General features: G+C 39.0%; 2 protein-coding genes across 3 annotated transcripts in view; one reads left to right on the forward strand and one right to left on the reverse strand.

The window, feature by feature from the left end:
* Nucleotides 1-21,072, forward strand: part of JAK1 (Janus kinase 1) — a 692,496-nt gene that overhangs the window by 381,619 nt on the left and 289,805 nt on the right. The gene's annotated exons all lie outside the window — the stretch shown is intronic.
* CACHD1 (cache domain containing 1) overlaps nucleotides 1-21,072 on the reverse strand; it is a 209,706-nt gene that overhangs the window by 105,351 nt on the left and 83,283 nt on the right. Inside the window, exon 2 of the mRNA XM_049618530.1 lies at nucleotides 16,920-16,982. Coding sequence (XP_049474487.1) covers nucleotides 16,920-16,982 — 63 coding nt within the window. The remainder of the gene's footprint in view (nucleotides 1-16,919; nucleotides 16,983-21,072) is intronic.

Here is a 21,072-nt window from a genome sequence, read left to right on the forward strand (position 1 = left end):
CCAATGGCCCAAAGAGGCTTCAGGGTTGTCTGACGGATGTGTGGGAATAGCACATCCAGCGGAGAAGCAGGGCAGCCGCTGACAGACGAGCTGCAGGTGGACTAGGAAGATTTATTGCAAGGCTGTCTGGGCTCCAGGGTCACATACCCTGATCCTGTGAGAGGTGGGGCCCCTGTGGCTGAGCTGGGGAGGAGTGCAATGGAAAAAACAGAAGGCAAGTGCTGACATGCCAGAGAACCAGAGGCTGAGCTCTGGGAAACAGTTGAGAGTGGCAGCTTCTGTCTAAGCAAAATGCAGGTTTGCTTTAAAGGTTATAATGGGGTTTGCTTTGGGCAGCAATTTGTGTTAGGTATTTCAGGAGAGTCATGGAAACACACACCCAAGACTCCTGAAAGCCAAGGTTATCAACTCAAGGGCTCAATGGGCTCTTGCCCTGTTTTTCACCCCACTCTGCCCTTAACAACCATATCATAAAAAAAGAAACAATGGGAAGGGTAGGCTTCAACCCACTTCTCACTTCATTCTGTAACAGGAGCCTCTGAGCTGAGGTTCCTTAAAACCAAAATAAGCACGTCCTCAGGCCTTCAAAGTTTACAGCCCGTTCCTTTACAAAGGAACAAGAAGTTCAGCCTACTCTTGACCTTAGAAAAAATTGAGAGGCTGAGAAATGGGGAGCAGGAGGGAGAAGCAGGAACCACAGCAGAGACTCACCTCTAATATTTAATTCATAACTTCTGAGATAAGTTTGCACAGGAAGTTAATTAGGGAAGAAAGGGGGAGAAAGATCTTGGGTTTGTGAACTCAGGAATTCTCTGGTGGCCTATGAAGGACACGCTCAATCGTGAAAATAAAAGAAAACTAGTCCCTTTACTCTTACTTTGTAAAGCCTGTATTTAGAGTACAAATATCTGTGTGTAACTTATCAACAGCAGGTGTAGCTTAGAAGCATTTCAGCTAATAGGAGGCCACCACTACTAGAGCCACTGGGGATCATCTGGGAGGGCTCTGGGACCGTGCGATTCTCCCCACACCCAATACAAACAGCATCTCCTCTCCAACCAACTCTGCAACCTGGGCCAGAGCCTGGCACGCTGCAGGGGCTCAGGAAGTCTTTCCCATATAAATGAAAGTCAAAACGTGAGCTAACTCCAGTAACAGGCCAACTGACCACAGTGTTTTAGGGTTTCTTCACAGCCCGTTGAGAGCAGATCGATCAAACACTTGCCAGCAAGTGTCAATTAGCTCAGCAACAAAGTGGAAAGAGGACACTGGCAGGGGAACAAAAATCTACCACCAAACACATTCTTACCCTTGACCTGCCAAGAACTTAGTAAATCCAAACCTTGGGAAGACAATCTTGAGACATAATGGCGGTGGGGGGGGAGGAGATATTTCTATTTCCTCCTTTATTAATATTAACTTGACTTCTCTTTCCAGTGGACTATGTAACATGCCATTTTCGGACTTAATACCTATTTCTTCTAATGACAGTAGAACTTAATAAAGTAGGAGGTCTCTCCTATTCCCCCATTACAAGGTAAGTCAGTGCAAGACCGAGCGAATGCACAGCATACTCCGTATTTGGAGTAACCAACTCCCACAACACAGATTCCGTTCAAAATCGAGGGGGGAAAAGCAGTACAGGAAAAAGCATCTTATAAACATTCGATTTCTTCAGCTGTTGAAGACTAGCCTTGAATATTCAAAATCATCGGAGTTTTGACTGCGGTGTGATAACTTTAGGAAGGAGGGCACACTCTCCGGGTCCTACCTTCCAACAGCGAAGCCAGTTTGTAACATACTTATCTCAATAGAGAAAAGGTACTTTCAGCTTTAGTTTCCAGATATGGGAGTAGTGGCAAAATAGCTTCTGAGATCTAGCGGCCTTTACAATGCAGGCGTATAGCTGTAATTATTGATACAGAGGCACAGGTTTTTTGCTTTTGCTGTTTTAATTAGGAAACAACCACGACACTCACACAAGACCACTTAAATGAGGTGTAAATCCTGGATGCTAGCGGGAAATGCTATTAGGACTTGCTAGAAACAACAAAAAGTAATGTTTCCCATGTGGGTTCCAAACCAGAGGAATGAGGATATTTGCCTCAACCACAACAATTTTATTAGATCCTTCTCTGAACTATTCTGTCTGTTCCCTTGCCAACCTGCATCTGATATCATTCTCCAACTCACAGTTGGATTTGGGAAGGTCTTCTCCTCCCCTATCTGATGACAGGGAGGATTGCAAACAGAAGACTTGGGCCATGCCTTGCTCTCCACTGGCTGTTTATTTGCGTAGGATTCACTGCTAACACCTTCCCCCATGTGCCTGACCACGGTGTCAGACGATGTGACAGTGACCCTTCTCCATGACTTTGCAGAAGAACCAGCATGTACTTTGCAGCTTATAAAAGGACAAAAGACTGCTTAAGCAACAACCAGTAAGAATGCCCATGAAGAGCTATTTTAGTATGATCCTGACCTGACTGGTCTTCTAATATTAAAACAAAATTGTAGCTCTTGGTAAGATTCCATTTTCATCAATGTGTTATTTCATCAGTCCAGATTTTCAAAATGCTTAGCTTATTCAGAAGCTCTTGATATGAGCAGCAGTTAATTCCTTCACATCATTACAAGTATTTCCGATTGCACCAAGGAACAGATTAGGGATGAGGTGGTCCCTGCTCTTACGAGTCTCACCAGGTTTTCGAATATACTCTGGGTTGAGTTTCTGTGTGTGCATTCTGCTGGTGGAGATGATTTGAGGTTATTTTTCTAGTAGGAGCAGCAGTTTTGGGTGGATTCGGAGAAATCTTGGCTGCTACTTTTCTCCCCAGCATTTCTGAGTACTCTCCAACCTACAGATACTGGAAATGTGTGTATAAGGGGCTTAATTGTTTCCATTTTTAGTGCAATGTTCATTTCTCATGGTGAAGTCTTCCTGGCTTCTAGAATGAAGACTTTCACTCAGTCTATTCCCTTCTAATTAAAGGAAGTCTGAGTAAAAAGCCCAGGCTTATACTTTTCAAGGTTCTGCTTTACTGAAAGAGGGCATTTGCACACATACGGATTGCAGGGTTATGTGAAAAGCTGGGGCAGGGAGAGGTGCAGACATGGTGGGAGCTTCGATGTCTTTTCCTGCCCTGCCCCAAAGGCTTCACCCTCGTGCTCCTGGCGACAAAGTACTCTCTCCAGTGATGCCTGCCTGCAACACCTCCTCCCTGCCTTTGCTGCAGGAGAGAGGGTATCCACCCCTTCATTTGCTCTCTCTTCAACAGGGGGAACACAATGTGTGGGAATTAAGGGAACTGGGAAATGGATTATTCTGGGTTTTGCCAGAACTGCAACAAAAAACCTGGAATTAGAATTTTTAAGCCTTAAATATTAGTGTATGGTGGTGGGGGGGGGGGCGGAGAGAGATTTCCGTTTTCTATCACTGAGATACAAGTATATGTACAAATGTAAACACGAACTATAAATATGTGCACAGAATATAATTCACATGTATAAACAATATAGCATTTTTAGGTGTTCAAAGAAAGCACATTATATAAGATGTGTGTGTACCCGTGAGGTGTGTATGTGTGCAAGCGGGATTATCTCAGCTTATCTCAACACCAGGCACATACATTGGCTAAGGTACAGTACGTATGCCTGAAGCCAGCTGCTCTATATTTGGTGCAGGAATTAAATCTTTCATGCATGCATACAGCCATATTTTAACTTCCAAGTATGTACAAGCATACGGAACATATGCTGCATATTTTCCTTAAAATGTAAACAAGATAAATAGTTCAAATTCCAAAATGTTGTTTATTAAGTACTGAGTTATGCAGCCATCAAGCTGCTTTCTCTCTCTGGGGCCATCTTGTTTTACCCTAATAAGCTGAGCAGTTCCCCAAGTATCCCTGATTATTGTCAGAACTTCACACCGGGGGAAAAGCCAGGAGTTCTGAGAGGTAGTGAAGGGCTTGCTACATTCTCCAGGGAAGCTATACTGACAAAAGCTTTACCAACCAAACTCTACACTGGGAAAGCCATAGAGGTAACCAAGTCCTACTTGTGCGTAACAGAAAAGAAGCTCACTCTGTTAGACTTTAATCCTGAGTGCTAACCTGACAGCTGCAGTTTTTCCACTTACTCCATTAGCTAAAAGGTCTTATTTGGGGGGTACTCATTTACAAAAAACACCACCAACAAAACAAAACAAAAAAAGCCAAAAGCCGAACAGAAATTCCATCATGACACAAATTATAACCAACGGTCTTAGGGTTATGTTCATAACAGAATAATGATGAATTGTGAACATGAAGAGTCAAAGCCTTCATTTATTTTTATATCTTGTTTATGTTCCTGCAGGATGATCCATTAGTAATATAATGCTCTTCCTCATAAGGCTCAAGTTACATCCTTATGATTTATTAGAGTTAAAGGAACTGTCACTAACCGCCCAGAAGGCACCCTGTTCATGGTTTTACTCGCATCAACTGAGCATTTAAACTCCATCTTTTCCTCGTTCAGCAGCTAAGTATTCATCATAGTCCTTACAATGTTTAGACATACTCCTTTCTTACTTTGCTTGATATGTAATACTTTCGGGAAAGTATTCCTTTTAAAATATTGAAGACCTACAGAAAACCAGCAGTGGAATTAGTATGAAAAGCAACATCAGAACACATTGATTAAAATCCTGGTCATATCACCTAATTCAAGATCGATTTGGGGAAATTACTTAATAGCTAAGTCTCAGTTTCCTCAAATCTACAACAGGAAGAGGAATTGTATTTGTATCACCAAGTTTTAGTAAAAATTTAATGAGATAACGCACATTAAGCAGTATTTGTTCAAGGAACACAAACTGTCGTGTCAAATAACCTTTTCCCGAAGGCAACAAAATCTAGGTACACACCAGTTCTTGCACCCACCCCTATTTATTAGAATTCTAGAAAAAATACATAATTTGAACGGAAAGTACTGCCACATTAGATGCGATCCATAATCTATTTAGACCACCGCTCAGTCTCTTATAAATACAATCAGAAAGATATTTCCCAAAGAGGGCATTTCTGTCCTTGGGGCCATCACCTGCAAGAGATTATCAAGATACACCAAATATATGAACACATGTCTCCTGTGATTTAACTGTGTCCTTGAGATAAGCTCTTTGTTTCTCTTCCTACAATGCCAAGGATATAGTAAGTCCTCAACAAATGTTTGCTGAATTCATTAACTGCCTACCACTTACCAGAGGTATGCTCAGAATCTCCCCTTCAAGAGATCATACTCTAGTTTATCCATTCATTTGCAGTATCTATAAAGCACTACACAATTATTCTGACAAGGTCCCTGCACTCAGTTTATTTTTAGAGGAGGTACAAATACCACAAAATTTTCTCTCTGCTATACGAACATTTATTTAATATTTTCTTACCTTTTCCAAAGTTTAGGGAGCATCTCCTAATCACAATATTTTTGCATTTCTTTTAAAACAAATTCAGACTCAACCTTGCACGATTATTTTTGGAAAGCAGAATGAAGTAGTTGAATCGTTTGTAGAGCTTTCCTTTTTTAAAAGGATACACCATTTTTAAAAATACAACTGTATACTAAACTCCAATATATCAAACAAGGAGGGTGAATTGCTAGAGAAAGAAATGGAGAGAAAAAAGAACTTCATCCCTTACATTCTACAACAGCCTCTGCAGTACTTTTCCCATATCTTAGGAAAACAAAATTTGGAAAATACGTGGTGGAGCACTGGATCTAAATTTACGTGAATTCAAAATCAAGTTCTCTAACCTCTTAAGTGATGTTGGGCAAGGTATTTACCTGTGCATAATTTGCCTTGTCAGTAAACCCTATAGAGCTTGTTTTGAGGATTATTATTTCCCTGCAGCAATTATTACCGAGTACCTACCATATACTACATGTAGATACTTTTTCCTGGTACTGAGGGCACATCAAGGCATGAACTAGTTCTGCCCTCATAGGGTTTATATTCTATTAGGAAATATATACAATAAGGAAAAATAAACATATATAGAAGTCCTAGGTGATAAATTATAAGGAGATAAAACAGAGGTAAGAAGAGGGGTGCAATTAAAAAATTTGTAAATGGGGCTACTGGGTGGCTCAGTTGGTTAAGCGTCCAACCTCAGTTCAGGTCATGATCTCACGGTTTGTGAGTTTAAGCCCCACGTTGAACTCTGCGCTGACAGCTCAGAGCTTGGAGCCTGCTTCAGATTCTGTACCCACCCCCCAGCCCCTCCCCCACTCATGCTCTGTCTCAAAAAATAATCAGACATTACAATTTTTTTAAATAAAGAAATAAATTTATAAGTGAATGGTCAAGGAGGGCCTCACTGAGAAGGAACACTGAGCCAAGACTGAAGGACGTAAGGGGGAAAAACCATGTGGCTATACAAAATTTAAGGGTAGTGCTTAATAATAAATATTCAGTAAGTGATGTCAATTATCATAACCAATATAAAGAAAACACGAAACTAGAAAAATTCTGTCATTGCCACTTTAACAAACCTCTCTGACACAGTTGTCTCATATGGGAAATGGGATAATGATACCTGTACTGTTTATGATGTCATTAAGAGGATAAAATGAGAAAATATACACGGATATACTAAAAAATACACACATAAATATTACAACTATCACATCCTCTCTTATACCATTTTTCCAAAATGACAGACCGCCATCCCATCTTATTAACAAGGCATAAGTAGCCCAAGAAGAGGGTTTCTAAGATAAAAATGAATTTGTCTTTTGGAAAGTCAGCCTAAGAACAGTAAGAGCTGAAACAGACCTAGATTAGTTTCCAATCAAGGAAACCTAAACAACCAGCTCAATTTGCTACAACTCTAGTTTGAGAGAGTATCATCTGTTTGCTCTGGGCTTTGGCTGATTCATTATAAATTCCCCATCTGTGTGGCTTCACTAGCTCTCCGCCTTTATTTTACCTTCCTACAAATTTAGTGCCTTCTGTTCACTCATTCAACAAAAATTTAGTGAACACTTACAGTAAACACAGAGCCAAGTGTAGATTTGGGTAAGTGGGTGAACTAAACCAGGGCTCAGCCTAAATAAATCTCCCGGGGACAGATGGGGGAAAGGTGAGGGGCAAAGAAAGGGTGGAATCCATCTACACCACCTCCAGGATTCCTCTACTCTAGACAAGTCTGAGCCTTGAACATACTTCACTAGGTAATGACAAACAAAATGAGAGCCTGCAGGCTACTACCACACTAGGTTACACTTGGCAGGGCAACCCCAAAACAAATCCAGATTCTGGGAATACGAATAATGAGGTGCAAGAGGATCTCTGGACACTTCTTTCAACAAATATTCATGAAACGCCTACCCAGTACCAGGCCCGGGAAGTCAGAATTCAAAGACAAGATTCCCAAGTGCTCAGCTCTTCCTTACCTCCTCTTCTTGTCTACCATTGTCCCCTTTCTCCCTGTGTGGTTCAGTGCACAGTTCAACAACATAATCAGATTCTCCTACAGTGGAGAGTTTTTGGCAAGAGAAATATAGAAGTAATACAAATGCAAAGCTGATAGAAACCCATTGTCCAGTCTCTCATTTCTCAACTAGCCTGGCTTCTGTTTAAGGCTCCCGCTAGTCCCCTTCCAGGGTCTTTCTGTGGTCATTCTCTCCTAGAAACTGACTTTCTAAAATTTACAGATCTTTTCTTACAGACCTTACCTAAGAAGATTAAGTAACACACCAAGAATAACAATCTTCCATTAGAGTACTCTTATATTCACACTCTACTTCCTTTTAGTATTCTGAAAAGAGAACACAAAATACTGAAATGGCTAGTCTGTGCCAGATGTGTAACTTTTTCAACAATTGTGCAGGACAGACTGCTACCCCCATTTTATAAATAAAGCTGATGCAGACACAGGAAAGGTTAAGTATCATGCCAAAAATCAAGCAGATCGTAAATAACAGAACCTGCTTGGAACTCAAGTTTTCCATATCAAAAGGCAAGACTCTTTAGCTTTCCATCCCAAGCAGCCCCATCCAAAAAAAAGTGGAAGAAAGTTTCCTAACCTTTCTGGCCTTGTACCCACAGTCTCTGAGGTCCCTTTCTACTCTAAAATTTGAAAACAGTACACTAGTTAGAACTGACTATTTACATTTTAGCACCTGGAGTGCCATCTGTCTAAGATTGACTACTTCTATTCATAATGACTTCGAAGAGCCATTGTGTGTTTGTCCTGCTACAGAGTATTTTTCTTCTCTAATGAGTAAAGGATATAATTTTGTGAATGATCTAGATCTTGCTTTTTAGATGGATTCTAATCAATTGCTTTCACCTAGTCCAAATTCTTCATGACTGGTGCCCTGAGTTTACACTTAGATAAAAGAATAATTTGGAGCAATGGCACCTGCTAAGTATCAATTTCTTACAGAACAAATGTGTTTCTCCTTTACTCCAATAAATTGTATCTGGTGAAATAAAACATCACATTTTATTAAGTCTTTCAGGTAAGGGGTGCCTGGGTGGTACAGTCAGTGGAGCGTCTGACTCTTGGTCTGAGCTAGGGTCATGATCTCACGGTTCATGAGGTCGGGCCCCACATCAGGCTCTGTGCTGATGGTGCAGAGCCTGCTTGTGATTCTGTCTCCCCTTCTCTCTGACCCTTACCCACTTGTACACTCACTTTCTCTCTCAAAATAAATGAACAAAAACTGAAAAAATTTTTTTAAATCTTTCAGGTAAAATTTTCAGTATCAAATAACAATTCATAAAAATAACTAAGAACTATAGACTTCTACCAGAATGTATGTTAAATGTTAAAATGTTTTGAAACACAAATAACAGACTAGTAGTGTGAGTCCAATCAACCTACTTGCCTGCTAAAACCAATACAAAGAAATCAACTGTCCTCACAGGAATATATCAGAATCCAAAGCTTTCCAGTTTCCAGGATACAATCCAAATTTTTTGACATCAGAAGGAAAACAAAACAAAAAGTGTGACCAAAATTCAAGAGAAAAGCGTCAACAAAAATCAAGTTCAAGTATTTGCAGATGTTAGAACCAGCAGACAGGATTCTAAAGCAGCTATTTTAAATATGCTCAAAGACAGAAAGGAGAATATGCTTGCAATGAGTGAAAAGAAAATCTCAGAAAAAAAGTAGACTTTCTTAAAAAAGAAACAAATGGAGGGGTGCCTGGGTGGCTCAGTCAGTTAAGTATCTGACTTCAGCGCAGGTCATGATCTCACAGTTTGTGGGAGTCAAGTCCTGTCTTGGGCTCTGTGCTGAGGGCTCAGAACCTGGAGGCTGCTTCCAGTTCTCTTTCCCTCTCTCTTTGCCCCTTTCCCTCAAAAATAAACAAACCTTTAAAAAAAAAAAAAAGGAAAATGTAGAGTTTAAAAATCTGATATCTGAAGTTTTAAAAATCTATCTGTGGGGGCGCCTGGGTGGCTGAGTAGGCAGAGCATTTGACTTTGGCTCAGGTCATGATCTCATTGTTCATGAGTTTGAGCCCCACATCAGGCTCTGTGCTGTCAGTGCAGGGCCCCCTTGGGATCCTCTGTGCCCCCAACCCCCGTCTCTCCCCTGCTCACACTCTCTCTCTCAAAAATAAACCATTAAAAAAAAATCTGTGGTGGTCAATAGCAAATTGGGGATAATTGGAGTAAACGTAAAGATATATTAATAAAAGTTATCTAAAAATCAGAGGAGAAAAAAATTTAAAAAGGACGAGGAGGAGGCATTATCTGAGGAACTCGTGTAGTAAAATATCAAAAGATCTAGCATACATGTAATCAGAGTCCCAGCAGGAAAAAAGAGAATGAGGTAGAGAAAATATGTGAAGAGACAATGATCAAAAAGTCTCCAAAAGTGATGAAAACCATACATTTATAAGTTCAGAAAGCTCAAACATCACAGAGGATAAATAAATATAAAGACTACTATGTCTAGACAGCCATAGTAAAATTGCTGAAAACCAAAGACAGAGGGAAAAATCGTCAAAGCAGCTAGGGGATGTGAGTGGGGCAATATTACATACAAAAACAACTTTGACTTCTCATCAGAAGTGCAGCCCAGTACACAGTGGAACATCATTAGTACACTAAAAGAAAAAAAACAACACTACTAAAAAACCCTGTCTGTCTAGAATCCAGTCTCAAGCAAAAAACGTCTTTTAAGAATCAGGCAAAATAGATACACTTTCTGAGAACAAGAATAATAAGAAACAAAGAATGTCACCAGAAAATCTTCATTACGAGGCAATACTAAAAAAAAGTTCTCAGACTTAGTATCAGTTGATGATCTTCAGAAAGAAATGAAAACTAACTGGAAATGGTAAGTATACAAGATTTATTTTTCTCTTAATGATTAAACACATTGGACAGTTTAAAGCAAAAGATACAACATTCTCTTGTGAAGTTTGCAATAGATGTAACTCTAGCATGAAGGATAGCAGTGGGGAAATGGACCTATAAAGTTGTGAGAGTTCTAGATGTTACACGAAGTGACAGAATATTAACTCCAAATAGATTATATTTGGAGTTAATATTAATATATTAACTGTAGTAAGTATGTATATGGTAATTTATGGAGTATAAACTTAAAAATACCTAAAGAAATATAAATATAGCTTAAAAAACCTAAAATAGATTAATATGAAATTGAAAAAAAATTTAAAAGAGTGGAAAATGAAAAATCAAACAGTTGACCAAACTCAACAATCAAATTAAATGTTAATTGACTAAACACTCCCAATTAAAAGACAAGTTGTCAGATAAAAAAGAAATTTTCTGGGAGCCTGGGTGGCTCAGTTGGTTAAGCCTCTGACTCTTGGTTTCAGTTCAGGTCATGATCTCATGGTTTGTGAAATTGAGCCCTCCATGGGGTTCTATGCAGACAGCATGGAGCCTGCTTGGATATTCATTCATTCATTCATTCATTCATTCATTCTCTCCCTCTCTTTCTCTTTCTTTCTCTCTCTCTCCCCCCTCCCTCCACCTCAAAATAAACAAACATTTTTTAAGAAGCCTCAACTATATTCTGTTTAAAAAACACACTGTTAGCAACAGAGGCACTGAAAGTAGATGGTTGTGAAAAGACACGGTGCAAATCGTAAGCCAAGAAAGGCTGGAGTGGCCATATTAATATCAGGTTAAAGAGACAAGAAGAAGAAGCATTATAACCAGAGATAAAGAACAACATTTCATAATGTCAAAACAACAACTCATCAGGAAGACCAAACAATTTTAAATGCATGTGCCCAATAATGAAGCCTCAAACTATAGAAGGCAAAAATGGGCAGAATTAAAGGAGAAAATATACAACTCCACCAAAACAGATATTAACAATCCTCTTGGCAATGATAGAATTAGAGAAAATAAAAATCAGCCCCAAAGTAAATGATCTGAAATATCAACCTGTTTATAAAGAATGTAACAGCAACTGCAGAACACACATTCTTTTCCAGTTTATGCGGTATATTTACCAAAACAAATCATACGCTGAGCCATAAAACCCAACCTTCAATAAATTAAGGAACATACAGAATATGTTCTCTGGCCACACTGAAATCAAATTAGAAATTAGTAACAGTTAAGATAGGTAAGAAAACCTTAAATGTTTTGGAAATTGAACAACACACTGTAAAGTAATCCATGGGTCCAAGAAGACATTAGAAAATATTTAAAAACTGAACGATAATGAAACCATGATATCAAACTTTGTGGGATGTAACAAAAGCAGTGCTCAGCGGAAAGTCTATAGTGTAAAATGGTTCTATTTGAAAAAAAGAAGGTATAAAAACCGATGACCTGAAATTCCAATTTAAGAAGAGAAAGACCAAAATTAACTCACAACACAAGGAAGGAAATAATAAAGAGCTCAAATCTGTGAAATAGAAAATGAAGAAGATTAATGAGGCCAAGTTCAAGTTTAAAAAACTTGGTCATCACCAATTTGCTTTGCCATTTGTTTTCTCTCTCATTCTCTGTTGGTCTAATTTATCCCACTTAATGGAGTTTTTTGTTTTTTTTTCAAAGAACGAGCATTTTGTTTTACTGATTTTTCTTTATGTTCTTTTAGCCTACAGATATTAAAAGGACAACACAATATTATACTTTTATGCCAACAAATTTGACAACCTAGATGAAAAAGATAAATTTCTTGAAAAAATCCAGTTGCTAAAATTGACACAAAAGGGAACAGAAAATCTGAAAAGGAAAAAAAAAAAAAAATCAAATCTCCTCACTAAATCCCGGCTGCAAAACCCAAAGACCTATAGCTATTAAAGAAACTGATGATCAAAACCCTGCCCACAAAGAGTGCTCCAAGCCCAGATGGTATTCTGGGTGTGTTGTACCAAACATCAAAGGAAGGAATACTACCAATGCTATATTCTTTTCAAAAGCAAAGGAGGAGGGAGTGTTTCCAAACTAGTTTTATAAAGCCAATATCCTAAAACCACAGTGATAAGTAATAAGGGGCTGCTGGGGCAAGGGGAGTAGAATCCAGGTAAAGGAAAATCAGGAGTTTGGCAGGCAGGGTGGGCTGAATTTTTAAATATGGTGGTCCTCTCTTTCAGCAAGTGACGTCTGAGGAAGAAATACTTGAAGCAGGCCAAGGCCCTTGAGGAAGTATGTCTGCACAGCAAAGCCCTAAGGCAGAAATATGCCAAACAACATCAAGGAGGTAAGAGTGGGATCCTGTAGGCAAATGTGTAAGTTATCAACACAATGCAAAGGATGACCTCTTAGTACTGATGTTCATCAAATACAATGAGGACCCTGGATTTAGCAAAGTGGGCATCACCGGTGACCTTAAAGAGAGAGGTTTTGTGGGACTGGTTGGGCTGGAGAAGGTTTCAGAGAGAATGGGAAAACTGGATTTATGGAGTATATAGACATCTCTGGTGATGCTTTGTGCTTCAGAGGGAAAGAAAAAATGGGGCAGTACATGGAGAGGGAAGTGGGGTCAAGGGTTTTTTGTTTGTGTTTAAGACAGGAAAACAGCAGGTTTCTATGCTGAAGAAGATCCTGAAGAGTTAAACGGATACCCTGTAAGAAAAGAGTACTGCTAGAGGCAAGCTCTTGGCCCGAGGTCAGGTTCGTCTCACACAGAAGAGTTGCGCTTACCGTGATCTTGCCTGTCCCCTAAGAATTCTGAGGTCTTCTAAAATCAGCCAGTGACATCAATACTTTATGACATATGGCATTATGAAAATATGTTTGCTATTTCATTGAATGATTAACATAAATAATTACTAGAGCATTGGAGAAAGTTAGACCAAACTCTTGAAACATGTCCAAGGTGCCTGTGATTTCTTTAGTGATCCAAAGGAATGCTCCAAGAGACTTTCTCTTTTGTTTCTTCTTCACTGCTTTGTGTTTCATGGACCGTTTTTGCTCTCTTTGGGGCACTTGATCAAAAATTTCTTTTTCTTGATTCAGGTTCAATTTCATATAATGCCTTTATGTGCTCATACAACTTCAATTCTCAAAGTTTTAAAAAATGGAGTCTATGGCAAATGCTCCCTTTAAGAATGTGTGCATGGGATTTTTATTTTCCTGAGGCTGTTGCCACAGATTTTTGGCACTGATACTACAGATACTGAACTAATTAAAGATTTAAAACACATTGTTAGGCATTTAGAGCCACACTCTGAAGGTTAATTTAAAAGAAATAATTAGAAAACTCAAAGCAAATTCTGTACCGTAGAGAGAGTTTTGTGGTAAGAGTCAAGAATCACAAAATGTTTTTATTAGTTTTAATTACTTTGCTCTCCTAACCAGGAAGATATTAACAACACATGAGATTTACTGCCAACTTACATAGTATGCACAAGTCAGATCCAACACTCAGTAAGAATTGATTAGTAAGGTAGGAGGGTAAGAACCCATGAGGCTCTAGTTTTCATTACCCCAATGGAGGAATGATGGATAGCAAACTCAAGTCAGGATTCAAGAGCCTACAAAATATACCAAAACATGCACTAAGAAGTGGTTCGCTAAAGACTGAGCTAAAATGGAGTGCAGAAGTTAATAATCTACTTTGAATTAACTAGCCTGTTTTTGGCTTATCAAACAAATCTCATAAGAAGTTATGATTCTTCTAACAATAATAATGACATGATAATTCTCTCCAAATACTGGATGCAAAAGAGGCATAAGATCTATATGCTCAGGGTTCTTCCAGAGGGCAGACTGGAGAGACTGGAGAAAAGTTAAAAGTACATTGTGGGTCAACATAAAAAAGAACTTTCTGAGAATCAGAGGAGACAAAGGACTAGGTGTTAATTCTTCATTTGAATTACTCAGAAACAAAGAAAAATTTAGCAGAGACTCCTATTTTGAACTGGAACTACAAATTTTAAATTTATTAAAGTTTTATTTAGTTTTTTTGAGAGAGAGTGAGCAAGCGAGCAGGTGAAGGGCAGAGAGAGTGAGAGAGAAAGAATCCCAAGCAGGCTCCACACTGTCAGCATGGAGCTCGATGCAGGACTTCAACCCACAAATGGTAAGATCATGACCTGAGCCGAATCAAGAGTCAGATGCTTAACTAACTGAGCCACCAAGGTGCCCCTGAAAATACAGATCTTAAAAATAAACCCTTAAAATAAAAATACAGAATATATAACTTTGTGTCAAACTTATTTTGAAAACTAGCTGACTTAATAGTCTAATGACTACAAATAACTTATCTCCTAGAGCTTCACTCTGCTCATCTGTAATAAGGATAGCTTTCCTTCAAGGTTATTCAGGGAAAAAAATCAATGTGGTAAGCGTCAGTGTTCCATAAGTGTTCAATCAATTGCTATAATTCTAAAAAGTTATTAAAGGCTTCCAAATTTGTTCTACAGTTAGATAAATAAAGCAATGACATCAGTCCAGGAAAACAAAACAAGTCTCATGTTTGAAAAGAGCTGACGGAAGGACATGTATCTGTTACTTCAAGGAAAGCAGCAAAGCTGAGATCCCTGGTTCAGTTTCTTTAAAATGTTATCAAGTGGCCTTTGGTCTCCCAAAAAGTTCCCTCAGACATGCTTTGTGTAGAAATCTTTCCCCCCTAAAAACCCTTTTCAATGTCATGACCCTAAAAAGCACTTTTCAGTTTGCTGGAATAAAAACAAGACCGGAACGATAAAGATAAGACTTGATAGAGCAAACCACATTATATTCACTGTAACGCAGGGTCATTAGTCTTTAAAAATATCTAATGCTAAGAAAAAGAATATGTACAGAAGTGCTTATATCCTCTAAATTTAACCTGCAGAAACCAATAAAACATTTTAATGTCTAAACACAGGAAATGCTGAACTTCAAGATTAAACCACAGTAATTTATTATAAATAAATAACTATCCCATAAATAAGTTTACTCTAATGACACAAAGCTTTTTCCTCTTGCCTGGTGCTTCTAAAGTCATCAAGTCAAGCTGTTTTCCATGAAGAAAATAAAGGCAGAATCTCAGGAGTTTGAATTATTATGTGTTTTACTATAGTTGTCTTTTTAGTCTATGAAAGCACTCTGCTACATTTTGGTTTTTAGCTTGGTCGTGTTTTTTTACTTAAGTTTCCAACCTCGCTTCAAATTACCAGTTGACCGTCGCATAGTGTAATGAAGTTGGTGGATTAGTTGAAATTAAAACCCAGAATCCTCTTTACCACCCTTCTTTTCAAGCACAGATCAATTATTTATGACCAAGTTCACCAACACTATGTTTTAATTTACGAAGCAGTCCATTTGAAGGCAGCTATAAATAAAGTAAATAGAATCTGGCCTCAGAACTTTTTGACCCCACACAGCATTGAAAGGAGATGGAAGGAAAGAAGCAAAGGAAGAAATACAAGAGGAGGAAAGAAAAATAAAAGAACAAAAGAGACCAATATCCACTGAGCTGCATCTATGCCAGAATCTTCCACAGAAAAGATTTCATTTATTCTCCACTAACCTGACATTACTTCACTTAATTCTCACTAGCTCATAAAGCAGATACTGTATTCCCCTTATGTAAGACCAAGAAACTATAGATCAAAAAGGCTAAATTGCTTACTGGGGGTCATGGAATCAGTAAGAAAACCAGAATTTGACCTGGGTTATCGGTGTGATTCCAGCACCTGGGCACTTCTTCTATCAGATGAAACAATTTCTACTATTTCTAAATATGAGTAGTTCAGGAATTTTCAAAATAATGAAAATAAATTAAAAAAAAATTTTAATGTTTATTTCTGAGAGAGAAACAGAGCGTGAGCAGAGGATGGGGGGGGAGGGAGGGAGGGAGGGAGGGAGGGAGAGAGGGAGAGAGAGAGAGAAAGGAGAGAGAGAATTCGAAGCAGGCACCAGGCTCTGAGCTGTCAGCACAGAACCTGACACGGGGCTCCAACTCACAAACCACAAGATCATGACCTGAGCCAAAGTCGGATGCCCAACCGTCAGAGCCACACAGGTGCCCCATGATTTTTTTTTTTAATGTTTATTTTTGAAAGAGAGAGAGGAGAGAGCAAGCGAACATGGGGGAAGGGCAGAGACAGAGGGAGACACAGAAACTGAAGCAGGCTCCGGGGCTCTGAGCTGTCAGCACAGAGCCCGATGCAGGGCTCGAACCCACAAACCGTGAGATATGACCTGAGCCGAGGTCAGATGCTTAACCAACTGAGTCACCCAGGTGCTCCGAAACAATGAAAATGAATTAAATAATATTTCCAAAGTATAACCCAAATAGCAAAACACCATCCATAGAACCATTTTTTCAACTACCTGTAAGAAATGCAAGTGTAAGGCTGGCACTGTTATGCTTTAAGACGTATATGAAATCACATGGAAAACAGCTGGAACCTCACAAGGAAATGGCCTGCAGAGAATACTGAAGCCGTAACCAGAAGCAAGACAAAGAGAATGTCCAGTCCTAATAATCTCTTACCTGCTGTACTTCACTTTCTCCATTTGAGATTTTCTCAGTGTAAACAAAGGAGTTGAATATCCGCTGCAACAGAAAATAAACAAACATTAGTTCCTCTAAAGACAGCCATTTTCTTTTTCTTTTTAATTTTATTTATATCCAAGTTAATTAACATATAGTGTAATAATGGTTTCAGGAGTAGAACTTAGTGATACAACACTTAACATACAACACCCGGTGGTCATCCCAGCAAGTGCCCTCCTTAATGTCCATTCCCCCTGCCCCCATCTCCCTCCATCAACTCTCGATTTGTTCTCGGTATTTAAGAGTCTGTAATTGTTTGCCTCCCTATCATCTTTTTCCTTCCTTTCCCCTATGTTCATCTGTTTTGTTTCTTAAATTCCACATTAAAGACAGCCATTTTCTAATGACAGTGTGTGTGCACATGAATAATTTGTTTACAAAACAGAATCAAGCAGAAAAAAATTTAATTAAAATAGTTATTTTACACAAAGAGATCCAAATATCAGCCAAAGTCAATCACACTTACATGAGCAATACCCAGGCACTTCCGTAGTGAAATAAACCAGATGTTACACTATACTTTTCATTTTCAAAAATACATTTAATTATAGATTTCCGGAGCCCGTGCCATTTTATCCAAGTGGTATAATCCGACAAAGTTGTGTTTCTCATTTGAATTCTGCACTCCCTGAATGCTGTAATTGTTTACAGACACTAAACTCTAACGCAATAAAGCTCTTTAAAAGGAATTCTTTCCATATCTTCTCATGTCCCTGGGTCCCACCAGTACCTACCCAATATTATCTATCACCTTCGTTACCCAAGCACCCCCTTGGGAGGGTAACATAATAGGGCTTGCCAAATATGTGCAGCCTTAAGATCCAGTTCTTACATGCCAGGAAATGGGACAGCCGTGCCAGGACATTAGTCCAAACTATGACATACAAGCACACACGCTCTTCCACTGCTCTCTGCCTAGCTAGTACCCACCCCCTCCATACATGGCCTGCGTTTAAAACCTCTCTGCAGACTTAGGACTTTACCAGACCCTACCCATTACTGAGCAATCACTAGAGATTAATATATAACAAACTGAAGAAATTAGAATCCAAGATACGTATCTGTTAGAGGCGCAAAAAAAAAAAAAAAAAAAAAAAAAGCAGCAGGCTCCTCATTTACCCTAAAACGTTAAAGATACCATTGAACTCTCCAGATGAGTAAGGAGTCAGACCTGGAGATATTAGCCAAAATTTCTCTTTTTCCTTTCTATCCTACGGCCAAGGGTTTGTCAGCATCTGGGACAGCTTCCCAGACAGCCTAACACACCTGCATGGTTGTGGTGAGGAAGACAAGTGCCAAGTTTACCAAGTGCTGTGCAAAAGAGGAAAGATAAGGTGCTGGGGAAGGGGGGTGGGGGTGGGGGGGCGGAGGATTGTGACCGAATGGGATGGAATTACAGTCTGCAAATGTCTAATTATGAATTATCATAATTTTACCAGGCACTACTCATTCATTCAACAGATGTCTCTTTTCCTTCCCTAAAAACGTCTCTACTGATAGGAAAGTTCTACTAGGTAATGAATGCTTACTATAGGCAGACACTATTCTAAGCATGTTATATCTATTTACTTATTTGAATCTCATAAAACACCTTTGTGACGAGCACTATTATTATCTCCATTACACAGAGAAAAGAAGCAGGTTTGTTGAGTGTCTAACGCAATGCACATATTGTACCTTATATGTGCATCCTATTTAATCTTTATAAGAAAATTCCTGCAGCTTTAAAGATGAAAAACTAACACCCTGGGAGGTTAAATAGCTTACCCAGAGTCCCTTGGCAAGGCTGGAATTTGAACCCAGGCAGAGTGACTCGAGATCTGGTGCTCCTAACTCTATGATCTCTTGAGAATTTGCCACATGGTTGCCTGACATATATTAAAAAACACTTCTGTCAGGAGCTGGTACCCAAATATATGTACCTTACATGTAATTCCATAACTCAAAAGGCTCTACAAATCAGAAGTTTCACATAACACCTTTGTTAGCAAAATATGACATGACCGGATTTTACTTGGCAACCAATGGGTACTTATAGTCTTTATTAAGCCTCTTAGTGTGAATGTTCATTAATTTTGATGCAGATATCTTAATGCATCTGAATACTGGGTTCTGTTAGAGACCTCACTGGCGGTGTTTTATCATGAAGGGGCATTAGGATTCTGAACCCTAAGATCCCGTTTTGGGAAAGGGATTAGAAACTTGTTAACCTCATTCCTACAACCTGAAGTTCTGTTTTCTGATTGCAACAGAAATTATTAGTTTAATAGATTATAACATTTTTAGAAGCTGAGTCTGTGTCACTGCCATCTACTTTCCCAGACCATCTTCCGTATTTTCATGCAATTTGATTTTCAAAACCTACCCAGCACCATGAGAACATTGACGAAAAATGAACACAATTCATGTTGTGTCTCCAGATCTTGATGAGTGTTGCCAGTTGTCTTATTTCATTTCTGGCTGTGATCTTCCAGTTGATACCTTATGTGGCCTGTCCGGGAAGGTGCCCCCCGCCCAAAAGGTGACTGATGGAAGAACGCACGAGACAGCCCTGGGAAGCACACCACATCCGCCCACCAACGGCCAAACCTAATGAAGAATAAGATCATATCCTTCTCTTTTTCTTTCTTTTTTTTTTTTTTTTGGTTAAAATAAAAATTCCTCACTTGTAAAAAGGCATATATGTCAGGAAGTGTTCACAAGGCTGTGTTTCCATCCCTGCTTCACTCATTTATCATTTTAACAATTATCGATAATGATCACTAATGCTTTCATACAGATCTTTTTATGCCATAGAAGCATTTTTATATTCTCTGCACTTAACGGCTGGAATGATAAAAGAAAATTTAAAAAGCAAGAAAGACGTTTTAGATATGAACAGCACTAATTCTGTAGACTACCTACTTTATACAACCCTCTAACCTGCAGAAAGTGAAATCACCTGCAAGGGTAATAGTTTGGGGCTATCACCAAAGCCAACAATTTTTGCCCCTCTTTTCTCCCAAGCAGGGGAGGGGTGGTAGAGGCCAAAAGGACCTGGACAAGAAACTTACGACTCAACAGGTCAGCCAGCCATGTCTGGTGCAAGGTTAAAAGTTTGGACTTGTGTGTGTGCACAAGATCTCAAGGTACAGAGTTAAGTTTTCACTACTCTGTAGGTCAAGTTCTAGCTTAAAATGCAGGGCCTGCTAAGCCAAGCTCTCAAAGGCTTAGGCTTCATTCTTTTATAGTTTACCATTTCACATAAAGGATCACATTTGATCTCCACAGTAACCCTATGTGGCAGACAGGGCAAGGATGTGAATCCAGATCTTACAGACTGAAAGCTACAGCTCAAACATTAGAAAATGTATCACAGGTTAAAAAAGAAAAAAAAAAATCTAGTGCTGAGGTCTGAACCCAGGGCTTGCATTAAAAACAAGCATTGATTTTAGTGAAGCTATGAAATTTGTTCCCATTACCTTTTCTTCAGAATAATCTAGGAATCCTATACTTGCATGTAGAAAAAATGAGTATTGGGTATTTTTTCCTACCATTTTAAGCAGGATATAATGTGCTGGAATAACAATACATGTATCTAATTATCTGATGTCTGTCTATACACACACACACACACACACACACACACACACACACACACACACAACCAGTGAGTGGAGTAACTAAGAGTCCCAGCCAATGGTTTGTTTGGTTCCATGAAGTTGTGGAAGGAAGAGAATACAAAGTTGAGTTTCTTGATTGTTACAGGCACTTGAAAAATGAAAATGAAGTTGCCTTAAACCATGAAAATGGTGAGCAACCCTAACAGGTCAGATTGCCCAGTGCTCTTGGATGATTTGCTCACTGTAACAGGGTTAGGGTACGGTTGGGCAGGGTGGACATTCTGTCCTCTGTTTCCAAGGTATCTCCCAATTCCCTGGAGAACAATTCCAGAAATCTGAACTCTTAATTTGAGTACAAACTGGAGGGAGTCTGAAGAAACTCTCCCCAGTGTACAAATCTCTGGAAGGAAAGGCAAAGATGCTGCCTGCCTCTGCCCATTACGCTTTCTCATTCTCAGATATTGTAAGTAAAAACAGGTTTGACTGTA

Source organism: Panthera uncia, assembly GCF_023721935.1.
Source record: "Panthera uncia isolate 11264 chromosome C1 unlocalized genomic scaffold, Puncia_PCG_1.0 HiC_scaffold_4, whole genome shotgun sequence".
Classification (NCBI taxonomy): Eukaryota; Metazoa; Chordata; class Mammalia; order Carnivora; family Felidae; genus Panthera; species Panthera uncia.